Source organism: Bombina bombina, chromosome 4, assembly GCF_027579735.1.
Source record: "Bombina bombina isolate aBomBom1 chromosome 4, aBomBom1.pri, whole genome shotgun sequence".
Classification (NCBI taxonomy): domain Eukaryota; kingdom Metazoa; phylum Chordata; class Amphibia; order Anura; family Bombinatoridae; genus Bombina; species Bombina bombina.
Window position 1 is genome coordinate 191224608 of NC_069502.1, and position 22148 is coordinate 191246755.

The following is a 22148-nucleotide window of genomic DNA, read 5'->3' on the forward strand; positions in this document are numbered from 1 at the left end:
CAAGCTCCATTGTGTCTTTTTGTGCATCTCTACTTCCAAAGACTAATGGCTCCAAAAATTAAAGTGATTGTAAAATTTAAGTAATTAAAGCCCAGGATAAAAAAAAAAAAATCTTAAAAACAGGGCCATTTTAATTCATCAAAGTTTACAAAGATGCTTATTTTTAAAAATACCTTTGTGTTATGGTAAACATAACACAGATCTTTCCCCTGCATCTCCTTTCTTTAACATAACAATAACAAATCCGGCTTCCTCCAATTGTTGCATGCCCCACAAATATAGTTATTGAAATAAAAGATATAAAGGGCTAGATTACAAGTGGAGCTGTATTTTCCATTTTTCGCTAGGGTTTTCATTTTTGCGCTAGTTGGGTTGCGCTGATATTACAAGTTGAAAGTAAACTGTTTTTTCTCCAGCGGTAACCCGACTTGAGCATAAGTACATACTGTATGTACACACACACATATATATATATATATATATATATATATATACACATACATACATCACTAGACATGTATATGTATGTATCTCAATGTTAAAGCCCTTTGCCGGCTTTTTTTCTAACACCCGAGAACTCATATCTTTGAGCCCTTATTACTTTTCTGTGCAATATTTTTTTCAAATACTTTTTTATTTACATCATTATTATGAGTGTAAGTTTACTTTGTAATGCATTGTTGATGTGTTTTGTGAAACTTTTTATTTCCGAAAAATAGTTAACCACAGCTCTGAGATTGTGGTAAGGATTCTAGCAAAAATTGTTATAATATGAGCGCAATTTAAAAGGAGCGCAACCGCTCGTGAAAACCCTTGCAAAATTCATTGTGCTCCACTTGTAATCTAGCCCCTAATATTTTTTTTTATTTTTTTTTTCAAATTAACATTTTATTTATTGCTCAGTGTTAAATTGTGAATGTGCTATTTACAAAAGTGTATTGTGCTTAATATTTTCTTTGTTTTTAATATGCAATATTTTAGGGTTGTCATATAAACAAACTTTTTGAAATGTAATAACTGTGCCAATAGTTTTAGTTCTGTTGTCTTAAAGGGACATTGAACCCAAAATTTTTCTTTCATGGTTTAGAAAGAACATGCAATTTTAAACAACTTTTTGATTTACTTCTATTATCTATTTTACATCATTCTCTTGATATTCTTTGCAGAAAAGCATATCTAGATAGGATCAGAAGCTGCTGATTGGTGGCTGCACATAGATGCCTCATGTGATTGGCTCACCCATGTGCATTGCTATTTCTTAAACAAAGAATATCTAAAGAATGAAGCAAATTAGATAATAGAAGTAAATTTGAATGTTGTTTAAAATTGTATTTTCTATCTGAATAATGAAAGACAAAATGTGGGTTTAATGTCCCTTTAAGTTACTATTCCTGTGCATAGGTTTAAACAGTTAGTGAATAGGTAGAACTCCTTTTCAAGAGTAAAAATGTTGTACAAAAATCACGCACAGAAACTTAAGAAATAAATATACATTATAAATATATTTTTTTACATAGGCAGCTCCTTTACTTCTTCCTTGTGCCACCTCTCCTTATACCACGACCTCTGTACAAGTAGGTTTTAGGAACCTCCCATTCGTCTATTTCTTCTGGATCAATTCTAGTTTCTTTCCTTTTAGAAGATTTGAGCGATCCTTTCTTTTTTGAAGAATTGACCGGCTCTTTGACTTTGGTTGGATCTTGCAAATAATATGCAGGTTCGGGGAATTTGGGCTTAGCACCTCTTCCAACCCAGTACTCTTCAACAACTGGCCCAGTGGTTTTCTTTTGAAGTTTTCCTCCTCTTTCTCATATGCATAGCTTCCTGGAGGCATGGTGTGGTATTGTGATGAATTGAAAGTCTCTTTCCTGAGCTGCAGACACAGGAGACAAAGACATTTCAACAGTCTCAAAGTTTCTATCATTCTGAGTGCTGCTAACGCCAGATGATTGGCGCTCAGTACTTCTTCCATCTGAGCCATTGCCATCTGTACCCGTATGCTTTTTTGGCACATAATCTGGCAGCCGTTGGTCAGTCTGAGTTTCTTTAGTCTCAGTTCTTTTACCAGGACTGCTATAATGCCTAAAACGAGTAGCATGGTAAAACATTGGGGATGGTGGATGGGGATTAAAATGAGGCCTCCTGTTCAATCTAGCATTCATTTGATGCTGAGGAACATAAAAGCCAGGGTATTCATGGAGTGCAAGAGAATAGAATGGATAATATGGATTTCCACCTCTGTAGCCAGGTCCAGGCATGCAATATGGATTGTACAGCTGACCAAGGTACCAAGGATTTGGGAAAGGTAGTTGTGCTGTCGGTTGTGCATAAAAGAAGGGTCTTTGTTGGTTTGCAGAATACTGCCCATTTTCTGGAGGAGGAGGAGCTGTAGTGTTCATATTTTAAATTCTGATTACACTCAAAAGCACAACTAACTTTCCACCAGCCCCTAATATTTTAATAAATTAATATAAATTACACAGCACCTAGGATGATTAAAACTGAAACAGCCTTTCACCATGAAGACAGAGAGATGCATATCTTTAAACGGGGCAGTAAAGTCATAATTAAACATGTATAACTATAATACATTATGCAGCTAAAGTAAAAAAAAAATTACTTTTAGCATTAAATTTTGCTTTGTTCTCTTGGTATCCAACATATTCCAAATTACTGCTATTATCATATTTGCTTGTTTTCTTTGAGGGTTCAGATATTTTTTTTCTCGAAGACCCTTGCATGGGCTGCCTGGTGGAATGATCGAAAAAAAGGGGCAGTCACTGCGAGATGGATCTTATATAAAGTAATGGAACTCACTGGAAAGGTAGACCGCTCCGTAGAGCGAAGTTAGCAGTGAGCAGGGTATGCACTTTAAAAATGAAGTCCTGCTGCCAATGTAAATCACATTACGCTGCTTTCTGCGTTTAGCACCTTACAATTGCCTCTATGTTTGTATGAATATGTTTTTCTATTAGGGTTATAATTGTTTTGAGAGTTTTGAGAAAAGTTTGCTACATTTTCAATTGTGAGGAAAAAATTGTTAGATCTGTAGTGCGAAAATCTTTACAGAATTACACTGGGATTAGAGAGAAAATTTCATATACTCCCATGGAACGCCCATGTTCAGCCCTGGTTAAGAAAAAACAACACTTATGCTTTGTATTTTGTACTTATAATTACACATTTCTAAGTGATTTTAGCATATCCAGTTTACTTAAGTTATGATTTATGCTGTGCTTATTTAATACGATTTTTCCTGTGTAATTTGCATACACATTTTATGTTTTTGGTAAAATACATTTTTTGGTGAAGAATTTTGTTATGAAAATATTTCCTTGCTTATTTTTCTGTGAATGGTTCAATTATTCATTTTGTATGATGTTTGGAATACAAATTTTAATGTGAACTTTTCATACGAAAAAGCAGTATACGCGAGACACCATGTTTTCAGGGTAAAAAGTGTCTTTAGATCATTACACCAGGGAAATAGAAGTACTGGAAGGCATTCTTTAATAATCTCGCCAGCCCAGAGAGCTTTAGATCATTGGACACATTGGCTAGATTATAAGTGGAGTGTAAAATACCAAATGTGTGCTGCAATGCGAACGCGAGCTCGTGTTCGCATTGCTGGGAAGCATTGCGCTCACAAGAACGCACTTCCATAGGCTCCAATGGGAGCCTCATTCTCATGCCATGAGACAAGGCATGAGAACTAGTGCAGCGAAGGGGTTAAGTCGCACAGTGATGGCAGCTAATATAAACAGATAAATATATTTGTATATAGACATACACATATATATTTACTGGGAACACACAGTTCCCATAGACTGCAATGTAAAGGCACTTTCCAGTGCCGTATTTTTCTAACACCCCACACCCACACACTTTAGCCCCCAAAAACTGCCTGGTGCAGTTATTTTATTAAAAAATAAAAATGCTACAATTTGGGGCACATTTATAAAATTAACCAGAGATCTGATCTCTGGTTAAATTTATAAGCAATAATTGCTACCGCAAGCTCATGGTAGCAATAACCAGCCACCAATTTGCCTGTTTGTTGGCGCACAATAGATTGGCGCTCCACTTGTAATCTGGCCCTTAGTGTTTAAAAGATACAAAGAGAAGGAAGCAGATAATAGAAGTAAACTGGAAAGTTGTTGTTGTTTTTTTAAACATTCCCATTATGTCAAGGGTTACTTTAAAAAATATATAATTTAGTGCTAAACATTACCATACTATAGGGCAGAATTATCAAGCTCCGAATATCAAGCCGAAAACAGCAGTTATGAAGCAGTGGTCTAAATACTGCTGCTCCATAACTGGTACGCTGCCACTGAGGCTGCGGTCTGCAATCCGCCTGATCCTATACAATTGGGTTGATTGATTGCTAGTGGCCGATTCGCCGCAAATCTGCAGGGGGCGGAATTGCACAAGCAGTTCTGATGAACTGCTTGTGCAATGTTAAATGCCGACAGCGTATGCTGTCGGCATTCAGCGATGTCTGGCAGATAGACATTGATAAATCGACCCCTATGTCTCACTTACTTTGTTTCAGAAGAAATTACATTGTGTGATGTTACTATTCAATGCAGTAGAATTGTATAATCGACAAATACATAATAAAAAGACAAAGAAATAGCATTTACTCAAAATAGTAGATTTGTTTCTGGCAAATTTCAAAGTTAATTCCATTTTACCTCATCATGTATCATGTGACAGCCATCAGCCAATCATAAAACAAATATATATGTATATACTGTGAACACTTGCACTTGCTCAGTTGCATATCAAAAGATTTTGCACATTTGATAATGAACGTTAATTTGAAAGTTTTTAAAACTGTGTTCTTTATCTGAATCATGAAAGTTTAATTTTGACTTTAATGTCCCTTTAATTTCAAGGTAAACTATTTATTTTAATTGCATGCCATTTTGACGTGATATGTTTCTTTTAATCACTGATACATGGTAAAACAAATATAGGCCCGGGTATCCAGTGGGGGAAAGTAAAGGTGGGGAAAATGCTTTATGTATGCATGAGCACCTTGTCTAGTCAATATTTAACCCCTTGTGCCAATTGAACGTAGGTACTACATCACAAAGTACAGTACTTTGCCCATTGTACTGTGTTGCGTTAGTACCTAGGTCCAAAACTGTGGTCCATGCTGCTGTCTCCGTTGTCAGCTTAGAAGCGGAGACTGCAGCTCGGGGCATAAGGCATTTGCCTTCATATTGTAAGGGAGATCCTGTCTTTGTCATTCTCTTCAGAGAAGCTTTTACAATTTGTCTTAGGAAAGTAGTAGTTGTTAATTTCAGTAAGAAACCCAAAGTTTGCAAAAGAAAAGTTAATATTTATATTATATATGATCGAATTTGGTGGCCAAATAGTGGAATGAAATATACCAAAATGGGCCTAGATAAATACCTTAGACTGTCTATTTTAAATATATATATATTGTTTTTATAGGAAAATAAATAAAGGCTCTATTTCTGTATAAAAAGAGTGATTGCAAAAATACTAAAAAATTCTCTGAAATTCCCGGTAGCAAAGGGGTTAATGCCAATGAGCCACCACTTAAAATGATTTGTAGCTTATGTGCACAACAAGCAACACTCTTCTTCTACATATGTTGACACTGGTTATTTTTCTCAAGGTCTTTTATTCCTCCCCCCCCCCCATACTAATAATGTGAGGACAAAAGGCATTGAGGTTTGCATTATATACTGTACTCTATTGTACTTTTTCCACAGAAATGTTTGTCTCAATCACTGATACTTGGTAAAAGTAAACTATTTAGAATTTGTCTTTTTCTGTTGATGGAAAATCACATTAAGTTTTGCAATATATATTGAATGTTATTTGGTTTATTATTAGGTTCTTTGATTTGTACCATTCTCATTGTAGGTGCCCAACTCCTGGTTGCGATGGCTCCGGCCATATTACTGGAAATTATGCTTCACATAGAAGGTATGTAATGAAAAATATGTAATTATGGCCATGTGAATTTTTAAAATTGCTATGTATATGTTTCCTTTAAAATACATCCATATACACTGATTAATATGTATAAGCTAACTATATCGTGCTTTGCTCCTAAGTCATCTAATCAATGTTGTAGCAGAGAACAATAATCATATTTAACTTTTTCTATTTTCTTTGATACTTCTCTTAAATAAATAAAATGTAAATAAAATATTTGACTATAATTCTGATGTTTCTATGGAAACATCTTGGTAGTTTATCAGTTACCTTCTTGTTTTATTTCATTATTAAGTAAATTAGAACATTCACAGAAATGTAAATGGGGCATAACTAGGTGAGAATGAGCCAGAGAAACTAGTAGATTTTATATTCATTACATGATTTGTTATAAATGGTTAAAGGGCCAGTGATTCTCAGGGGCCGATTTATCATTGTGCGGGCGGACATGATCCGCCGCACATCGATCAATGCCGACAGCATACGCTGTCTGCATTTATCATTGTTTTTAATTTATATACAAATTTTATGTTTTTGGTAAAATACATTTTTTGGTGAAGAATTTTGTTATGAAAATCTTTCCCTGCTTATTTTTCTTTGAATGGTTCAATTATTCATTTTGTGTGATGTTTGAAATACAAATTTTAATGTGAACTTTTCATATGAAAATGCAGAATACGCCCCTTAGCGAGACACCCTGTTTTCGGGGTAAAAAGTGTTGTTGGATCATTGCACCAGGGAATTAGAAGTACTGGCAAGCATTCTTTAATAATCTCACCAGCCCGGACACTTAATGCTAGATTATAAGTGGAGCCTAAAATTTCTCTTTCATGAAAGCGATATTTGTGCTCTACTGAGTAATACCAGCGCGCTCAAATGTGCGCTGGTATTACAAGTAAGCTGTAATTGCTGGGAAACATTGCGCTCACAAGAGCATGTTTCCATAGGCTCCAATGGGATGAGAACTAGCGCAGCGAAGGGGGTAAGTCGCACAGCGATGGCAGCTAATGGTAAATATGTATTTATATGCTTATAAACATATATTTTTAATAAAATACACTGTATTTTTGGGGCATTTGGTTAAATTTATAAGCAATAATTACTACTGTGAGCTTGCTGTAGCAATAACCAGCCACTTGTAATGCTGGTTGTTTATTGAGTGCCCCCAAGTGGGTAAATTTGCCCGTTTGCGGGCGCGCAATAGATAAGCCCTCCACTTGTAATCTGGCCCTTAGTGTTTAAAAGATACCAAGAGTGTTATTAAAAGACAAGCAATCTCTGATGCATAAAGGTCTATTCGCAAAATTTCAACTCCCCAACATTTAAATTACAAAGTTGGTCGCAAAAAAAATCAGATGTTGGTTAAAGATAAGTGATACAAGTCGTGCCAAAATTGTGCAAAGAAAATAAATATATATATATATAATAAATACATATATACAGTATATATATATATATATATATATATATATATATATATATATATATATATATATATATAAAGCAGACTTGGCCAAAAATGATTTCACCTTTACAGACCTGCCAGCGAATTGTATTCTGGCTGTCGGTAAAGTATTTGTTTTGTTTCAAATGACTTACAACTGCTCTAAACTGTTCACAGTCACTTAAAACTAAAACAATACATTGGTATCAAGTAGGACAATATCAGAGAATTGTATCTTTGAAGTTTCTGCTTAAGATACAGCAAAGTATTCCCCCTTAGGCCAGTTTTGTGAGCGGCCCAGCAGTGAAACAGTTAATTAAAACAATTAACAAACACTACACAATGCAGACTGCAAAGTGTGGCTTCATTATTAACTGTTTCACTGCTGGGCCACTCACAAAACTGGCCTAAGGGGGAACACTTTGCTATCACAGTTATTGACATTTGTCTTTCAAGTCTTTAGACTATTTATTGTGTTTTATTTATTTTAAAATATATTTCAGCAAATTAAATGTATTTTTGCTTGTTTCACTAGCCTTTCAGGATGTCCGAGAGCAAAGAAAAGTGGTATCAAGATAGCACAAAGTAAAGAAGATAAAGAAGATCAAGAACCAATTAGGTAAGTATACAATATTTTTCTAGATAGATAGACAGACAGATGATAAATAGATAGATAGAGATAGATAGATAGATAGATAGATAGATAGATAGATAGATAGATAGATAGATTGATTTATTGATAGATGATAGACTGAGATAGATAGATAGATAGATAGATAGATAGATGATAGATAGATGATAGATAGATAGATAGATAGATAGATAGATAGATAGAGAGATAGATAGAGATATATAGATAGATAGATAGATAGATAGATAGATAGATAGATAGATAGATAGATAGATAGATAGATAGATAGATAGATAGATAGATGATAGACAGAGATAGATAGATAGATGATAGATAGATAGATAGATAGATAGATAGATAGATAGATAGATAGATAGATAGATAGATAGATAGATAGATAGATAGATAGATAGATGATAGACAGATATAGATAAATAGATAGATAGATAGATAGATAGATAGATAGATAGATAGATAGATAGATAGATAGATAGATAGATAGATAGATAGATAGATGATTGATAGATAGATATATATAAGATAGATAGATTTAAGTAGATATTCTTAGAGATAATATATATATATATATATATATATAGAGAGAGAGAGAGAGAGATAGATAGATAGATAGATAGATAGATAGATAGATAGATAGATAGATAGATAGATGGTTGTTTATATAAATAGTTGATATGTAGAAAGGCACAGGCAAAGAACATAATTTCCCAACTGTTGATGAATTAAAATTCCAATATTTTGGGCATCAGCTTATTGATGGTACTGTCTATCTTCCATACATTCTGTTCTTGCTTTGACCCACAACCGACTACAGAATGTTCTAAGTTTTAGTTGTTGTGAGTCAGTCACACATTAATTGTTATAACCTGAGGATAATTTTGTATATTTTTCAGACCCATTATGGTGAGGCAACATTATAGTTACTCTGCGTGTTTCTATATCACTTAGAAATATTTCCAGCTGCTTTAAATTATGCTTTTACAGACTTCAAAACAGAAGTCAAGCTGTGATCTCCAGTGTCACAATCTTTGAGATCATAGCTACTAATATTTTCTGAACTCATATTTGTCCTTCTGGTTTATACATTATTTGTTGTCATTGGTAAAATAGATTTCATTTCAGGACTTGTATTTGTCCATTTACTTTGCACTATACATAAATTCCTAATTTCACTTTAAGAACAACTTTTAATCACAGCTGATCTTGTTTACTTTGCACTCCCAGATTCCAGCCATTCTTAACATAATTTAGGCTTCTGCAAACTAAAAATGAAGAATACAGTGCAATGTTTCAAATATAATCTCTGCAATCATTTTCAGCAATTGTTTTTATTAGTTTTTGTTTTGTGAAATTAGCAGATATTTTTGTCAAGGTCTATGAGCATTCTTACATATACTAAACTAAATCTCTAGTAGAGCTGTATATTTTTTTAATTTGTTTTATTTATAACCAATAAAGGGTACAGCAAAGCAAGTTAAATCATCAGCCCACCTTGCAGGGTGAGTGGAAGGGTAGAGATGACAATACATTGAATTAAGATATCAGCCGTATAAGTATAGAACACAGTTAAAATTGGGACATTTTCAATGGATTCAAGAGTGTTCTAAGAAATATATGTTAGTACCAAAATACTGGGGGTTTTATATTAACTTTACCAAAATACAAACACAAAAACAAAAACAAACAAACATGTAGTAATCAATCCTATCCATAAACTAGATATGTAGGACTGTGAGCTTTAGGGCATATATTGTACTACTATACATTGATGTATGAGCACTATGCTAAGCTAGTAAGAATCAGAATGGCACTTAAAGGGACAGTCTAGTATAAATTAAACTTTTATTATTCAGATAGGACTTTTAATTTTAATCAACTTTCCAATTGACTTATCATCAAATTTGCTTTTTTCTTGGTATTCTTAGTTTAAACTAAACATAGGTAGGCTCATATGCTAATTTCTAAGCCTTTGAGGGCTGCCTCTTATCACATGCTTTTTAAATCTCTTTTCAACACAAAGAGACAGAAAGTACACGTGGGCCATATAGATAACACTGTGTTCAGGCACAGGGGGTTATTTAAGATTTAGCACAAAACAATGCTAAATTTAAGATAATAGATAATACACAGTCACAGTCATGTGATCAGGGGGCTGGAAGAAGGTTCCTAGATACAAGGTAATCACAGAGGTATAAAGTATATTAATATAACTGTGTTGGTTATGCAAAACTGGGGAATGGGTAATAAAGGGATTATCTATCTTTTAAAACAATAACAATTCTATGGTAGACTGTCCCTTTGATAGGGATGCACCCCGTTCAGCTGATTAGCGTTTCATACAGACCACAGCAATGTCAGCACAATAGCAAGCAGCATGATTCTAATCATAACAAACACCATTGATGTAACAGTTAACCCTGTCTGAAAATTAATCTTATCAGTTCAGGTTCTAGGACATCATAAAATAAGTGTACAGTATCTATCCCAGGGTGGGGGGAGGTCTGTGTATAGTTTATGATTACCCCTTATAATAGTTGTGACCCTGTGAATGTCACCATTAGATACATTCCTGCAGCAAACAGATTGCAATCTAAGTTTCATGAGTGACCAGAACAAGGGAATTCAAGCTAGAAGCTGTTAATACATTAATTCTCCATAGGGGGAAGGGACCCATCCCCCAATCATGAGAGCAATAGTATATGAGATCAGGGTACATATTGTAATGCTTGTGGGATACTCCTCTATCAGACCGAACTCGGCCAGTAGTCTTGTTATCCTGGCGTCGAGCCAAAATGATAGGGAATATCCCAGAGCAAAGAAAGCTAGGAAGATGAGGAGAGCGGCACTCACCACAGGCAGGACGGTCCCCAGCGGCAACGGCAGAGCAGTCCAAGGACACACCACTAGAATGGTCAAGGCAGGCAGGGTTCGGCAACAGTAAAGCAGTCCAAGGGCACACCCCTAGAATGGTCAAGGCAGGCAGGGTTTGGCAACAATACATCAGTACAGCAATTTAGGGGTTGGTTAAACAGGCAGAGTAGTCAGCAACAGGCAGGTTCAGCAACAAAAGATCAGTCCAGCAGTTAAAGGGTTAAGACAGGTAGAGTAGTCAGTAACAGACAGGATCAGCAACAATGGTATAGAATGATCTGTAACACCCAGGAGCACATAGAGTAACACCTATACTTGAGCAGTGACAGATCGTTAGTGCAGGGTTTAAATAGGTGCAGGATTCGCGCCAGAGAGCTCCCAGCAGCATCAGGAGCATGCAGCAATGACGTCAGCGCCGCAAGCATCCTGAGCCGACACTGCCCCTGGCAACGAGCAGGAAGGAGACGCCAGGTCTGACACTTCCCCTGGCAACGAGCAGGAAGGAGACGCCGCGCCCCTAGCAACAGCTAGAGCGACGCGGCATGACATAGCTCCCTCCACAAGGGTTCCCTCTGGGAACCAGAGTCGGCCTCAAAGGATGAGCAGCATGGAATTTGGAGACCAGAGATGGGGCATGCACATCACGGGCAGGGACCCAGGAACAATCTGCCAGGGAGTAGCCCTTCCAATGTACCAGGTATTGCAATTGTCTGCACCTGTATCTGGAGTCCAGGATCTTAGCTACCTCAAATTCGGGGTCCCCACGGACCAGGAGTGGAGGAGGAGGAGCTCGGAAGCCGGGTATATATATTCTTGATGTATGGTTTAAGCAGTGAGATGTGGAAGACTGGATGTATGCGTAGGGTTTTTGGCAAGGCCACTTTGTAGGCAACAGGAGACAGTCTTTTCAGGACCTTGTAAGGGCTGATAAATCTGGGTCCCTATTTGTAACAGGGTTGACGTAGACGCATGTGTCGAGTAGATATCCAAACACGTTCACCCACTGGAATGGCACGTACAGAAGTCCTATAATGACAGCTGAAAGTAGCTGAGAGCGAATACGTTGCCAATGAGTGGTGAGTCCAGTGACGTGTCGGTCTGCGGCAGGGACCCAAGTGGACTGAGTTAAGAGAGGGAACACACAAGGTTGATATCCTGCTGTGGCTTGAAATGGAGAACATTTAAGGGAAGAGTGCCAATGAGTGTTTCTTACCAGCTCAGTGAGGGGTAGCAACTCAGACCAGTTGGTATGACTAGCATTGACAAAAGGCTCTAAGGTAGGCTTCAAGATCCTGGTTTGCTCTCTCAGTTAGTCCATTGGTCTGTGGATGGTAGCTAGAAGACAAGGAAACCATGGTCCCAATCGATTTACAAAAGGCCCTCCAAAAGGCAGAGATAAACTGTGAAACTCTGTCGGAAACAATGTTCATAGGAATGCCATGAAGTCTTACCAAATGCAAGAGAAAAAGGGACGATAATTCTTGAGCAGTAGGTAGTTTGGTTAGTGGTACAAAGTGAGCCAGTCTGGAAAAGCGGTCTACCACAACCCAGATGACTGTATGGTGGTCAGAAGAAGGAAGATCCACAATGAAGTCCATTGTTATATGTGTCCATGGTTGTTTGGGAATGAACAATGGTTGGAGCAAGCCAGTTGTGCAGGCTTTGACATAATCCTGCGCAACAGACTTCATAGTAGGCCACCAAACATGTTGGAAAAGACTCTTGAAAGTCCTAGTCGAACCGGGATGTTTGCTATCATGAGCCCAGGCTAACACAGGGATACGTAGATTCCAGGGTACAAAGAGGATATTGGATGACATGGGGCTCCAGTAGGTTTACTAGACTGAGCACGTTGCAGTCTCTGCAGAAGGGTAGTATTGAGTTGAGCAACCACACAGGAGAGGGGTATGATATGTTCAGTAGGAGCTTCTGAGGAATTACTTGAATGAGGGAACTGACGGGAAAGGGCGTCCGCCTTCTTGTTCTTGGTCCCAGGAAGATAAGAGACCACAAAGTTAAAACTGGAAAAGAACAAGGCCCACCTGGCCTGTCGAGGATTGAGTCGGTGAGCAGTCTCTAGGTAAGTCAGATTCTTATGGTCAGTGAGAATCTGAATAGGATTGGCGGTGCCCTCTAACCAATGACGCCATTCAGTTAAGGCCATCTTAATGGCTAGGAGTTCACGATTACCAACATCATAGTTCCTCTCAGCAGGGGTAAAGCGTTTAGAGTAAAAGGCTACAGGGTGTGACTTGGAAGTCAAAGGGTCCCTTTGGGTGAGAACTGCTCCAGCCCCTATCTCGGAGGCATCAACCTCTAAAGTAAACTGTAGGTCAGGATCAGGATGGCGGAGCACAGGAGCTGAACAGAAAGCCTTTTTCAGGCAAGAGAAGACATTGACGGCCTCAGGAGGACAATGTTTACAGTCCTTGTTTTGTTTTGTTAATTCAGTGAGAGGAGCTACTATTTGAGAAAAGTTCTTTATAAACCTGCGGTAATAATTGGAGAAACCCAAAAACCTCTGCATTTCCTTTAAAGAGGTAGGTTAAGGCCACTCTAGTACCGTGGTGAGTTTAGCAAGATCCATAGCAAAACTCTCCTTCGAGATGACATAACCAAGGAATTGGATTTGCAATTGATTGAACTCGCACTTTTCTAGCTTGGCTACCAAGGAATTATCCCTGAGGCAAAGAAGCACCTGCCTCACGTGCCTATGAAGCTCCTCTAAAGTGGGAGAGAAAACAAGGATATCATCCAGATAAACAATGACAGTGCGGTTGAGGAGATCATGGAAGACATCATTGACAAATGCCTGGAAGACTGCAGGGGCGTTACACAGCCCAAAGGGCATTACAAGGTATTCGTAATGCCCAGATCTTGTGTTAAAGGCGGTCTTTCATTCGTGGCCTGGGGAGATGCGAATCAGATTATATGCCCCATGTAAGTCCAGTTTCGTGAAAAAGCGCGCATCCTGGAGCGAGTACAGTTTGGTGATCAATGGTATGGGATAGCGATTCTTGATGGTTATGTTGTTCAAGGCCCTGTAGTCAATGCAGGGTCTGAGCCCATCATCCTTCTTATTGACAAAAAAGAAGCCGGCCCCAGCAGGAGAGGAGGAAGGACAAATGAAACTTTTAGCTAGGTTCTCTTGTATGTACTCCTCCATGGATTTGGTTTCAGCCTTGGAGAGTGGATAAGTCCTCCCTTTAGGAAGTGGGGCTCCGGGAAAGAGGATGATCTTGCAGTCGTAAGGACGGTGGGGTGGCAGCATGTCGGCTGCTTTTTTCTCAAACACATCAGTGAAGTCCGCATATAATGAGGGAAAGTTTGGAGGAGTCTGTATAGTGGCTATGGGAATACGGGTCAGAGGAATGACTTTAGCAAGGCAGGAGTGGAAACAGGAGGTGCCCTAAGAGGCCAGTTGTCCCTCAGTCCAATCGAACCGTGGATTGTGTACCCGAAGCCAAGGAAGACCAAGGATGACAGGCTGTGCTGGGGAATGAATAACCTCAAACTGCAGCTGTTCAGTGTGGAGGACTCCCCCACAGTCAGGGTCAGGGGTGCTGACTCGAAATAAATCAGGCCCAAACCAAGGGGGGTGCCATCCAGGGTAGTTATTGTGAGACAATGTCTTTTCTGTAGAAGAGGCAAACCAGCTTGAATCATGAAACGGTGATCCAGGAAGTTTCCAGCTGCCCCTGAATCAATGAAGGCTTGAGTGTGGACTGTATTCTGAAGGACGGTAAGGGTAACAGGTACCAGGATCCAAGAAGAGTGAGGGGATTTAGTTGAGACCATGCTTAGAGGTACCCCAGTGTTATCCTCTAAGCATTGGCTTTTCCCGGCCAAACATCACAGTCCTTTAGTTGGTGGGTGTTAGATCCACAATACAAACATAGCCTCAGCCTCCTTCTTTTCTGCCTTTCAGACTCTGAGAGTTTGAAAGAGGAGAGATCCATGGGTTCCTCTACCAAGGTAACTGGAGCTGCTGAAGGGGTAGTGGATGCTGCTGAAACTGGGCAAATAGGAGGACGGGAGGGAAGGACCCTCCTTGTTCTGTCTCTCTCGGCTTGCCTTTCCTGAAAGGGAGAGTCCAGATTGATACAAAGCGCTATAAAGTCATCCAAAGAAGAAGGTATATCACTATAAGTGAGTTAATCTTTGATGCGTTCATGGAATCCCCTCATAAAGGCTGCCTTGAGAGCACTGCCATCCCAGGTGGTTTCAAGTGCCAAGGTGAGGAACTCGACGGCAAATTGTGCCACAGTTTTATTACCCTGGCCGAGATCCAGGAGACAATATTTTGCAGCAGAGGTACGGCCAGAAGTCCCAAACACAGAAGACAAAGCAGATATGAATTCATCAGCATCATGCAGGAGTGTAGCGTTCTGTTCCAAAAGAGGAGAGACCCAGGCTAGGGCCTTGTCCTTTAGCAAAGAAATGATAACGGTCACCCTTGACTGATGAGACCAAAAGGTGTGAGGATTGTTGCAGAAGTGCAACCTGCATTGGTTTAGAAAGCCCCTGCAATCAGTGGTACTTTCATACTTGTCAGGCAAGGGTATCCGGGGTATGCTTCCAGAAGCAGAGGAAGAAGTCACAGTACTGGGAGTAGGGACTGGTGGTGTAGCAACAGGAGCAGCATCCCTCGCTGCAACTAGTAAGGAGAGCTGAGAGGTAATAGCTTCTAGCTTGGAATCCATATTCTGCAACTGTATGGTATGGGTTCCCAACATCTGTCTCTGAAGATAAACAGCTCGTGTCACCTCATCTGGCTGCATGGCCCAAGTATAATGTAATGCTCGTGGGATACTCCTCTATCAGACCGAACTCAGCCAGTAGTCTTGTTATCCCGGCGTCGAGCCAGAATGATAGGGAATATCCCAGAGCAGAGAAAGCTAGGAAGATGAGGAGAGCGGCACTCACCACAGGCAGGACGGTCCCCAGCAGCAATGGCAGAGCAGTCCAAGGACACATCACTAGAATGGTCAAGGCAGGCAGGGTTCGGCAACAGTAAAGCAGTCCAAGGGCACACCACTAGAATGGTCAAGGCAGGCAGGGTTTGGCAACAATATATCAGTACAGAAATTTAGGGGTTAAACAGGCAGAGTAGTCAGACAGGCAGAGTTCAGCAGCAGTAAATCATTCCAGCAATTCAGGGGACAAACAGGTAGAGTAGTCAGCAACAGGCAGGTTCAGCAACAAAAGATCAGTCCAGCAGTTAAAGGGTTAAGGCAGGTAGATTAGTCAGTAACAGGCAGGATCAGCAACAATGGTATAGAACAATCTGTCACACCCAGGAGCACACAGAGTAACACCTATACTTGGGCAGTGACAGATCGTTAGTGCAGGGTTTAAATAGGCACAGGATTCACGCCAGAGAGCTCCCAGCAGCACCAGGAGCGTGCAGTGATGACATCAGTGCCGCACACACATCCTGAGCCAACACTGCCCCTGGCAACGAGCAGGAAGGAGATGCCAGGTCCGACACTGCCCCTGGCAACGAGCAGGAAGGAAACGCAGCGCCCCTAGCAACGGCTAGAGCGGCGCGGTGTGACACATATTTAATATCAGTACAGAAAGAGAGGTGAACAATCAAAGTTAAAATGCAAGATAACAGACACTTCCATTATTACATTCCCATGACAAGTAGGTTATTCTAGAGACTTAGGAATATAGGAGCATAAACATTTGCTGTCCGCCTATGCATTGGTTATTAAGAATTGAATTTTAGGGAGGGAGTTTGGGGGTTCCTGTATGAAGTAGACCAAGTACAGAGCCAAAACAGTAACGGAAGACATGAAACAGTAACAGTATACTGCGGTGGGCTTGTAGGCTGGCTCCCAATCAATTATTGTCATGGAATAAGATGAGTACTGTAAGAAACCTTATTAAAATTTATCTGACAGTGTGCATCATTGAAATAAATCAAGTTGTGGCTATTATTCAAAGTCCAGATTAGCCGATCAAATTTGTAGTAACATTCTAACTCAAAAGTCATAGAAACCAGCTAGAATAGGATCTACAGGCGTTAGCCCACTCCCTCCTTGGATAAAGCGAGTGGTTCGTAGTATGGATCTGGTGGCCATCTTAGCTGCTGTAGTTGGGATTGCTCAGCTGCGCTGTGTTCACGGATGCCAAATGCAGACAGGTATATCCTGTCTGTATATTCGACCCTCTCAATTAATATGTTGGGAGAAATTATCCTCGAGTTAGGAGTTAGGAGTTATGTGTATCAGGGTGCCAGTGGGGCAGTCCATAATCATAGAGGCCAGCTGCGTATCAAGTTTAGAGGAAAATGTCCGTGGTGGGATAGACATAGGCAGTGTCCCAGTGGCAAGTTTTCCTACATATCGGGTAAGAGTAGAGTTCTCCAGCGGAGTGAAATACCCAGCAGTTCCTTCAGGGTCACTTGCCATCATGGAAGATGAGTACAGAGGGGACAGATCCTCTTTCTCTTGGTATATTGATGAATGGTTGACTAGATCCGAGGTAGGAATGGGTGAGTCGTCCGTTGTGATAAATCCATGTAGATGAGTGCGGGGTAAGTTATAAGGATTTCGATCTGGAGAGTAAGTTTGCATATATACCGGCTCACTGTTTGTAAGGTTAGACTTCACAGCGGCTTGTACCGCTTCATGTAGCCTCTCATAGCTCATAAGTAAGCGATCCAATGAAGGCTGGAAAACTGCAAGTATCTGCACAGCCACATTGTACTATGAATCCATTTCCCTGAAGTAGCGGGCATGCAATTAATATGTACAAAGTAACTTGTGGGTTCTATTTTAGTCAAATGACTTCCGTGGAAGAAAAGATTGAAATATTTCTATCTGCTTGAGGTTCCCGGACAGCTTCCCTGTCAAGGGAGATGCAGATGGCATAGAATGATGGCAATATAGTATAGATTAGAAGAAGAGTTCTTCAGAGCAACAGAAGCTCGCAGCCATCTTCTAGAGCCGCCCACCGGAAGTCCAGAGCTGTATATTTTTTTAATGGAAACAAGTATCAAATATAATCAAGCTTAAAAGACTCTTGATTTGTATAATAAGCATGGATATGGACCAAAGTTTAAAGGCTCTTCTCATTTATTTAAATAAATAGATAGATAGATAGATAGATAGATAGATAAACTTTTATTATTTTGTTGAGGTTTTTGTTTTTAAATAAAAAAGAAGATATTGTAATAATTATACTACATAGAACATTTTATTTTCCGGAAGAGAATGAAAGCAAAAAAATATTTTAAGCTCATAAAACCACAAACAGTTATCAAGCGGGAAAAAAAAAATACATTGTGAGATATTTTCTGATAAACAACAAATTAAAAGATTACATTATACTTCTATATATGTCACATTGTATGTAACTATAATGTTTGTTGTATTTGCATTGATATTCTTTAACCTATTACTTTTTTCAAATGGACATTAAACACATATTGCATATTATCATGCATGATATACCTTTTTTCTTTTCACCGATTTTCCTGTCCCCAATAACAAAAGGACCTTTGCTAACCAATCACAAACTCATGCTCATATATATTAGGAACTCTGTCTGCACATGTGCATCTAAAGAAAGAAACTAGGGTAGTCAACCTTCTTATATTTTATTTAAGGTGGTTTAGCACTGATTCACTGATAATTTATTTAAATAGGTATTTAAACAAACCGTCATATATTCCTTTCTAATCACCATCTTATTGCTAAATATAAATATATATTTATATACTGTATACACAATTTATTCACACCTACACTACCTAGTATGAAAACTGCTTTTCTTATAATGATTGTTGATACAAAACTGAGAATCCACCTTTAAAAAAAAAAAAAAAAAAAAAAAAAAGACTACAGAGAAGATGAAAATTAGCTAAAAGTATTAACACAAGCCTGCCTGAGAGAAAATGGAACAATTAACATTTTTAGATGTATTTTACAGCAAAAGGAAATAAAATAAATAAGCAATATATACTGCCATAGGTTTTCACTTTTAATAATGAAATATATTATTTAATGGTCCTTTAAAGGGACACTGAACACAAATGTTTTCTTTCGTGATTCAGATAGAGCATGCAATTTTAAGCAACTTTCTAATTTACTCCTATTAGCAATTTTTCTTCTTTCTCTTGCTATCTTTATTTGAAAAAGAAGGCATCTAAGCTTTCTTTTTTGTTTAGGACTCTGGACAGCACTTTTTTTATTGAAGGATGAATTTATCCACCAATCAACAAGAACAACCCAGGTTGTTCACCAAAAATGGGCCAGCATCTAAACTTACATTCTTGCATTTCAAATAAAGATACCAAAAGAATGAAGAAAATTTGATAATAGGAGTAAATTAGAAAGTTGATTAAAATGTCATGCTCTATATGAATCACGAAAGAAAAAATTTGGGTTCAGTGTCCCTTTAAAGTAAATTGTATTGGAGGATGTGTGGGGTATTTGTATTATAGAATTCATTCTGATAGTATTAACAATTGTTTTAACTCTAAAATTAAAAAAAAATCTGGTACAGTAATTCAAGAAATACCCAACAAGCTTTTGTTTGTGATAACCAGGTGCCCAGTGCCAGGGTGTGATGGACAAGGCCATGTGACAGGGAAGTACGCATCACATCGAAGTGCTTCAGGATGCCCACTTGCTGCAAAAAGGCAAAAAGATGGCTACTTAAACGGGTCCCAGTTCTCCTGGAAATCAGGAAAAACAGAAGGCATGTCATGTCCCACACCTGGATGTGATGGATCCGGACACATCAGCGGTAGCTTTCTTACACATCGGAGGTAAGTCATTATTTATTCTTACTGTTCAATCACGGGCTGGGAGGGAAAAATGTACAAGGATAAATGTCACACTTACATTACATATTTCTGTAATAATTTCTGTTCATAATTCATTAATTATAAAAAATGACTTCCTCTTGGTCACCTTGATAGGAACTTTTCTTTAAAATAATACTGAGGAGTCTGCAAATGTCTTAAAAGGTCATATTGCAATTTTAACACTAATGATGACCCAACTCTATGTGTTAACCCCTGCAAAGTAGTTAAACACAGTTAAAGTACAGCTTGAGAGCCATAGAGCACTGCTGGTTCCAAGCAGAAACTTGTCATCCAATCAGCAGCTGTAGTTGCACAGCTGGGTCATGGGACTACAACTGCTGATTAGGTCAGAATCAATTTCCGCTCTGGACCAGCAGTGCTTTGCCGATCCCGGGTAGCACTTTAATTATGTCTTAAGCTATATTGCAGGGTGTTAAATACATAGAGTTTGTGCGCTGCTAGAGTTAAACCTTAATCAACAAATTTACATGTCATTTTTTCCATTATTATGGCCCATTAGGCACTAAATGTATAATGTTGCTGCAAACACAGCTGCCATATAGTTCTCAATACACATGCATGCTCCTGAGCCTACCTGTCATTTTCCTCACTAATATAACTTGGATAAAATCAGCGGCAAATTACAATAATTTATCACCTAGGACTCTCATTTGCAAACTCTCAAGTCTGTAATTGACTTTGAAGTGGACAAACAATATCACTCACATTTTGATATAATCTATATGTCCCAGTGACATTGACATGGAATACCTCAACTAATGTCAATAATTTTTATTACCTCTAATTGTTAATGACCACTAATTAAGTTTTAGACTGTACAATGCACCACAATCTTATTAAGGTTACCTTTGAGAGGGAAAGAGAAGATTTTGACACAATTAGAGGTGATTTATTTACTACCGCTGTCTGCCAGCTAAGCAATACCATTGCCAAAAAATAATATCACATTTATAAAGGAAATTCAAATTCAATTAGGGAATTTGTGTTCTTCTGATATTAACCCCTTTGTTAATAGGAATTTAAGAGAAAAACTTGCCCAAAGTACCAGAGAATTTTCATCATTTTTGCTGTCGCTCTATTAAAACAGAAATAGAGCTTTTGTTTTTCTGATTTACCTATGAGAACTATATATATATATATATATATATATATATATATATATATATTGTTTTAGCTTAAAAAGAGTTTTCAGTGGTTTCAACTAGCTATTTATTCACAGATTTAAGAAATTATATATATAAAGAATAGTTATCATATTCCAAAAAAAACTGTAGCTTTCTAACTGTTTAAAAAAATGTTCAGAGAAACATGTATATATTTTTTATTATTTTTTAATCATTTATCTGCAGCTGTGTTCTAAAATGATCCATTGTGGTATATTTCATGCCACAATGTGGCCACCAAATTATTTAGAACTACTAAAATTATTTAGAACCACTGCAGTCATAAGACAAAATGTTGTAAATCCTTATCTAGCATCCTCTTTATTCAGAAATAGCAGTCACGCATGGCTTTGCCATTGGTTTTTATTAATTAAAAGACCAGTAATTCCAGCTGCACAGCACATGTCTTAAATTCTGGGCAGTGAAGGGGTTAATTATTTGGCTGTTAAGGATAATATTTATTGTAGTGCAGAGATTACCCTTCCACCTGAAACATAGCACCTCCCTGATCCCTCCCAAACATCAGTCTTCCCACCCCCCACTGGTTACCAACATCTTAGGCACTGGCAGACAGTTTGCTAGGACTCAGTTTAGGGCCATTTTTATTTTGTATATATTTATTATTTTTCTGTAGTGTAGGGATCCCTCACCCGCCCACCTTCTTGATCCCTCCCAGCAGCTCTTTGAACCTGCCACTTGTAATTGTCATCTTAGGTACTGGTAGCTATCCTGTGTGAGTTTTTTTAATTACATTTTTTAATTGTATTTCCTCCCACACCACCCACCTGCACCATAAGCAGTGATACAGTCAGTAACTGGGAAAATTAGTGTCAAATGTGGTACATTTGGCACAAGGTGTTATTTACTGATGTTACGTTTGCATTGTATAGGTTTATACAACATATGTAAAATGCATTCTTTTTAGATACTAAAAGTGAAATAAAGTACAATGTAATTTAAACATAAATTTGTAGTCTTGTAATAAATGAATTGAAACCAACTGTGAAAATTATATAAACACATTAAAGAAAAATTGCAGTCAAAATTAAAATGCATATAGATAGATTAAATATGTGAATGGAAACATATTTACAATATACATACATTGGCAAAATGATTCTAGTAAAACGTATCACTGTTTTAGGGTTAGCATTTTTGCCTGCATATGCATGTGAATCATATCTAGATATTCTCAGTGCA

At 38.2% G+C, this 22148-nt stretch overlaps 1 protein-coding gene and 1 pseudogene across 1 annotated transcript in view; one reads left to right on the forward strand and one right to left on the reverse strand.

The window, feature by feature from the left end:
• The window catches only part of MYT1L (myelin transcription factor 1 like), a 396825-nt gene that overhangs the window by 341764 nt on the left and 32913 nt on the right, over nucleotides 1-22148 (forward strand). The window contains exons 14-16 of the mRNA XM_053708950.1: nucleotides 5905-5967; nucleotides 7959-8042; nucleotides 19504-19725. Coding sequence (XP_053564925.1) covers nucleotides 5905-5967; nucleotides 7959-8042; nucleotides 19504-19725 — 369 coding nt within the window. The remainder of the gene's footprint in view (nucleotides 1-5904; nucleotides 5968-7958; nucleotides 8043-19503; nucleotides 19726-22148) is intronic.
• LOC128655300 (uncharacterized) lies at nucleotides 1601-2399 on the reverse strand (annotated as a pseudogene).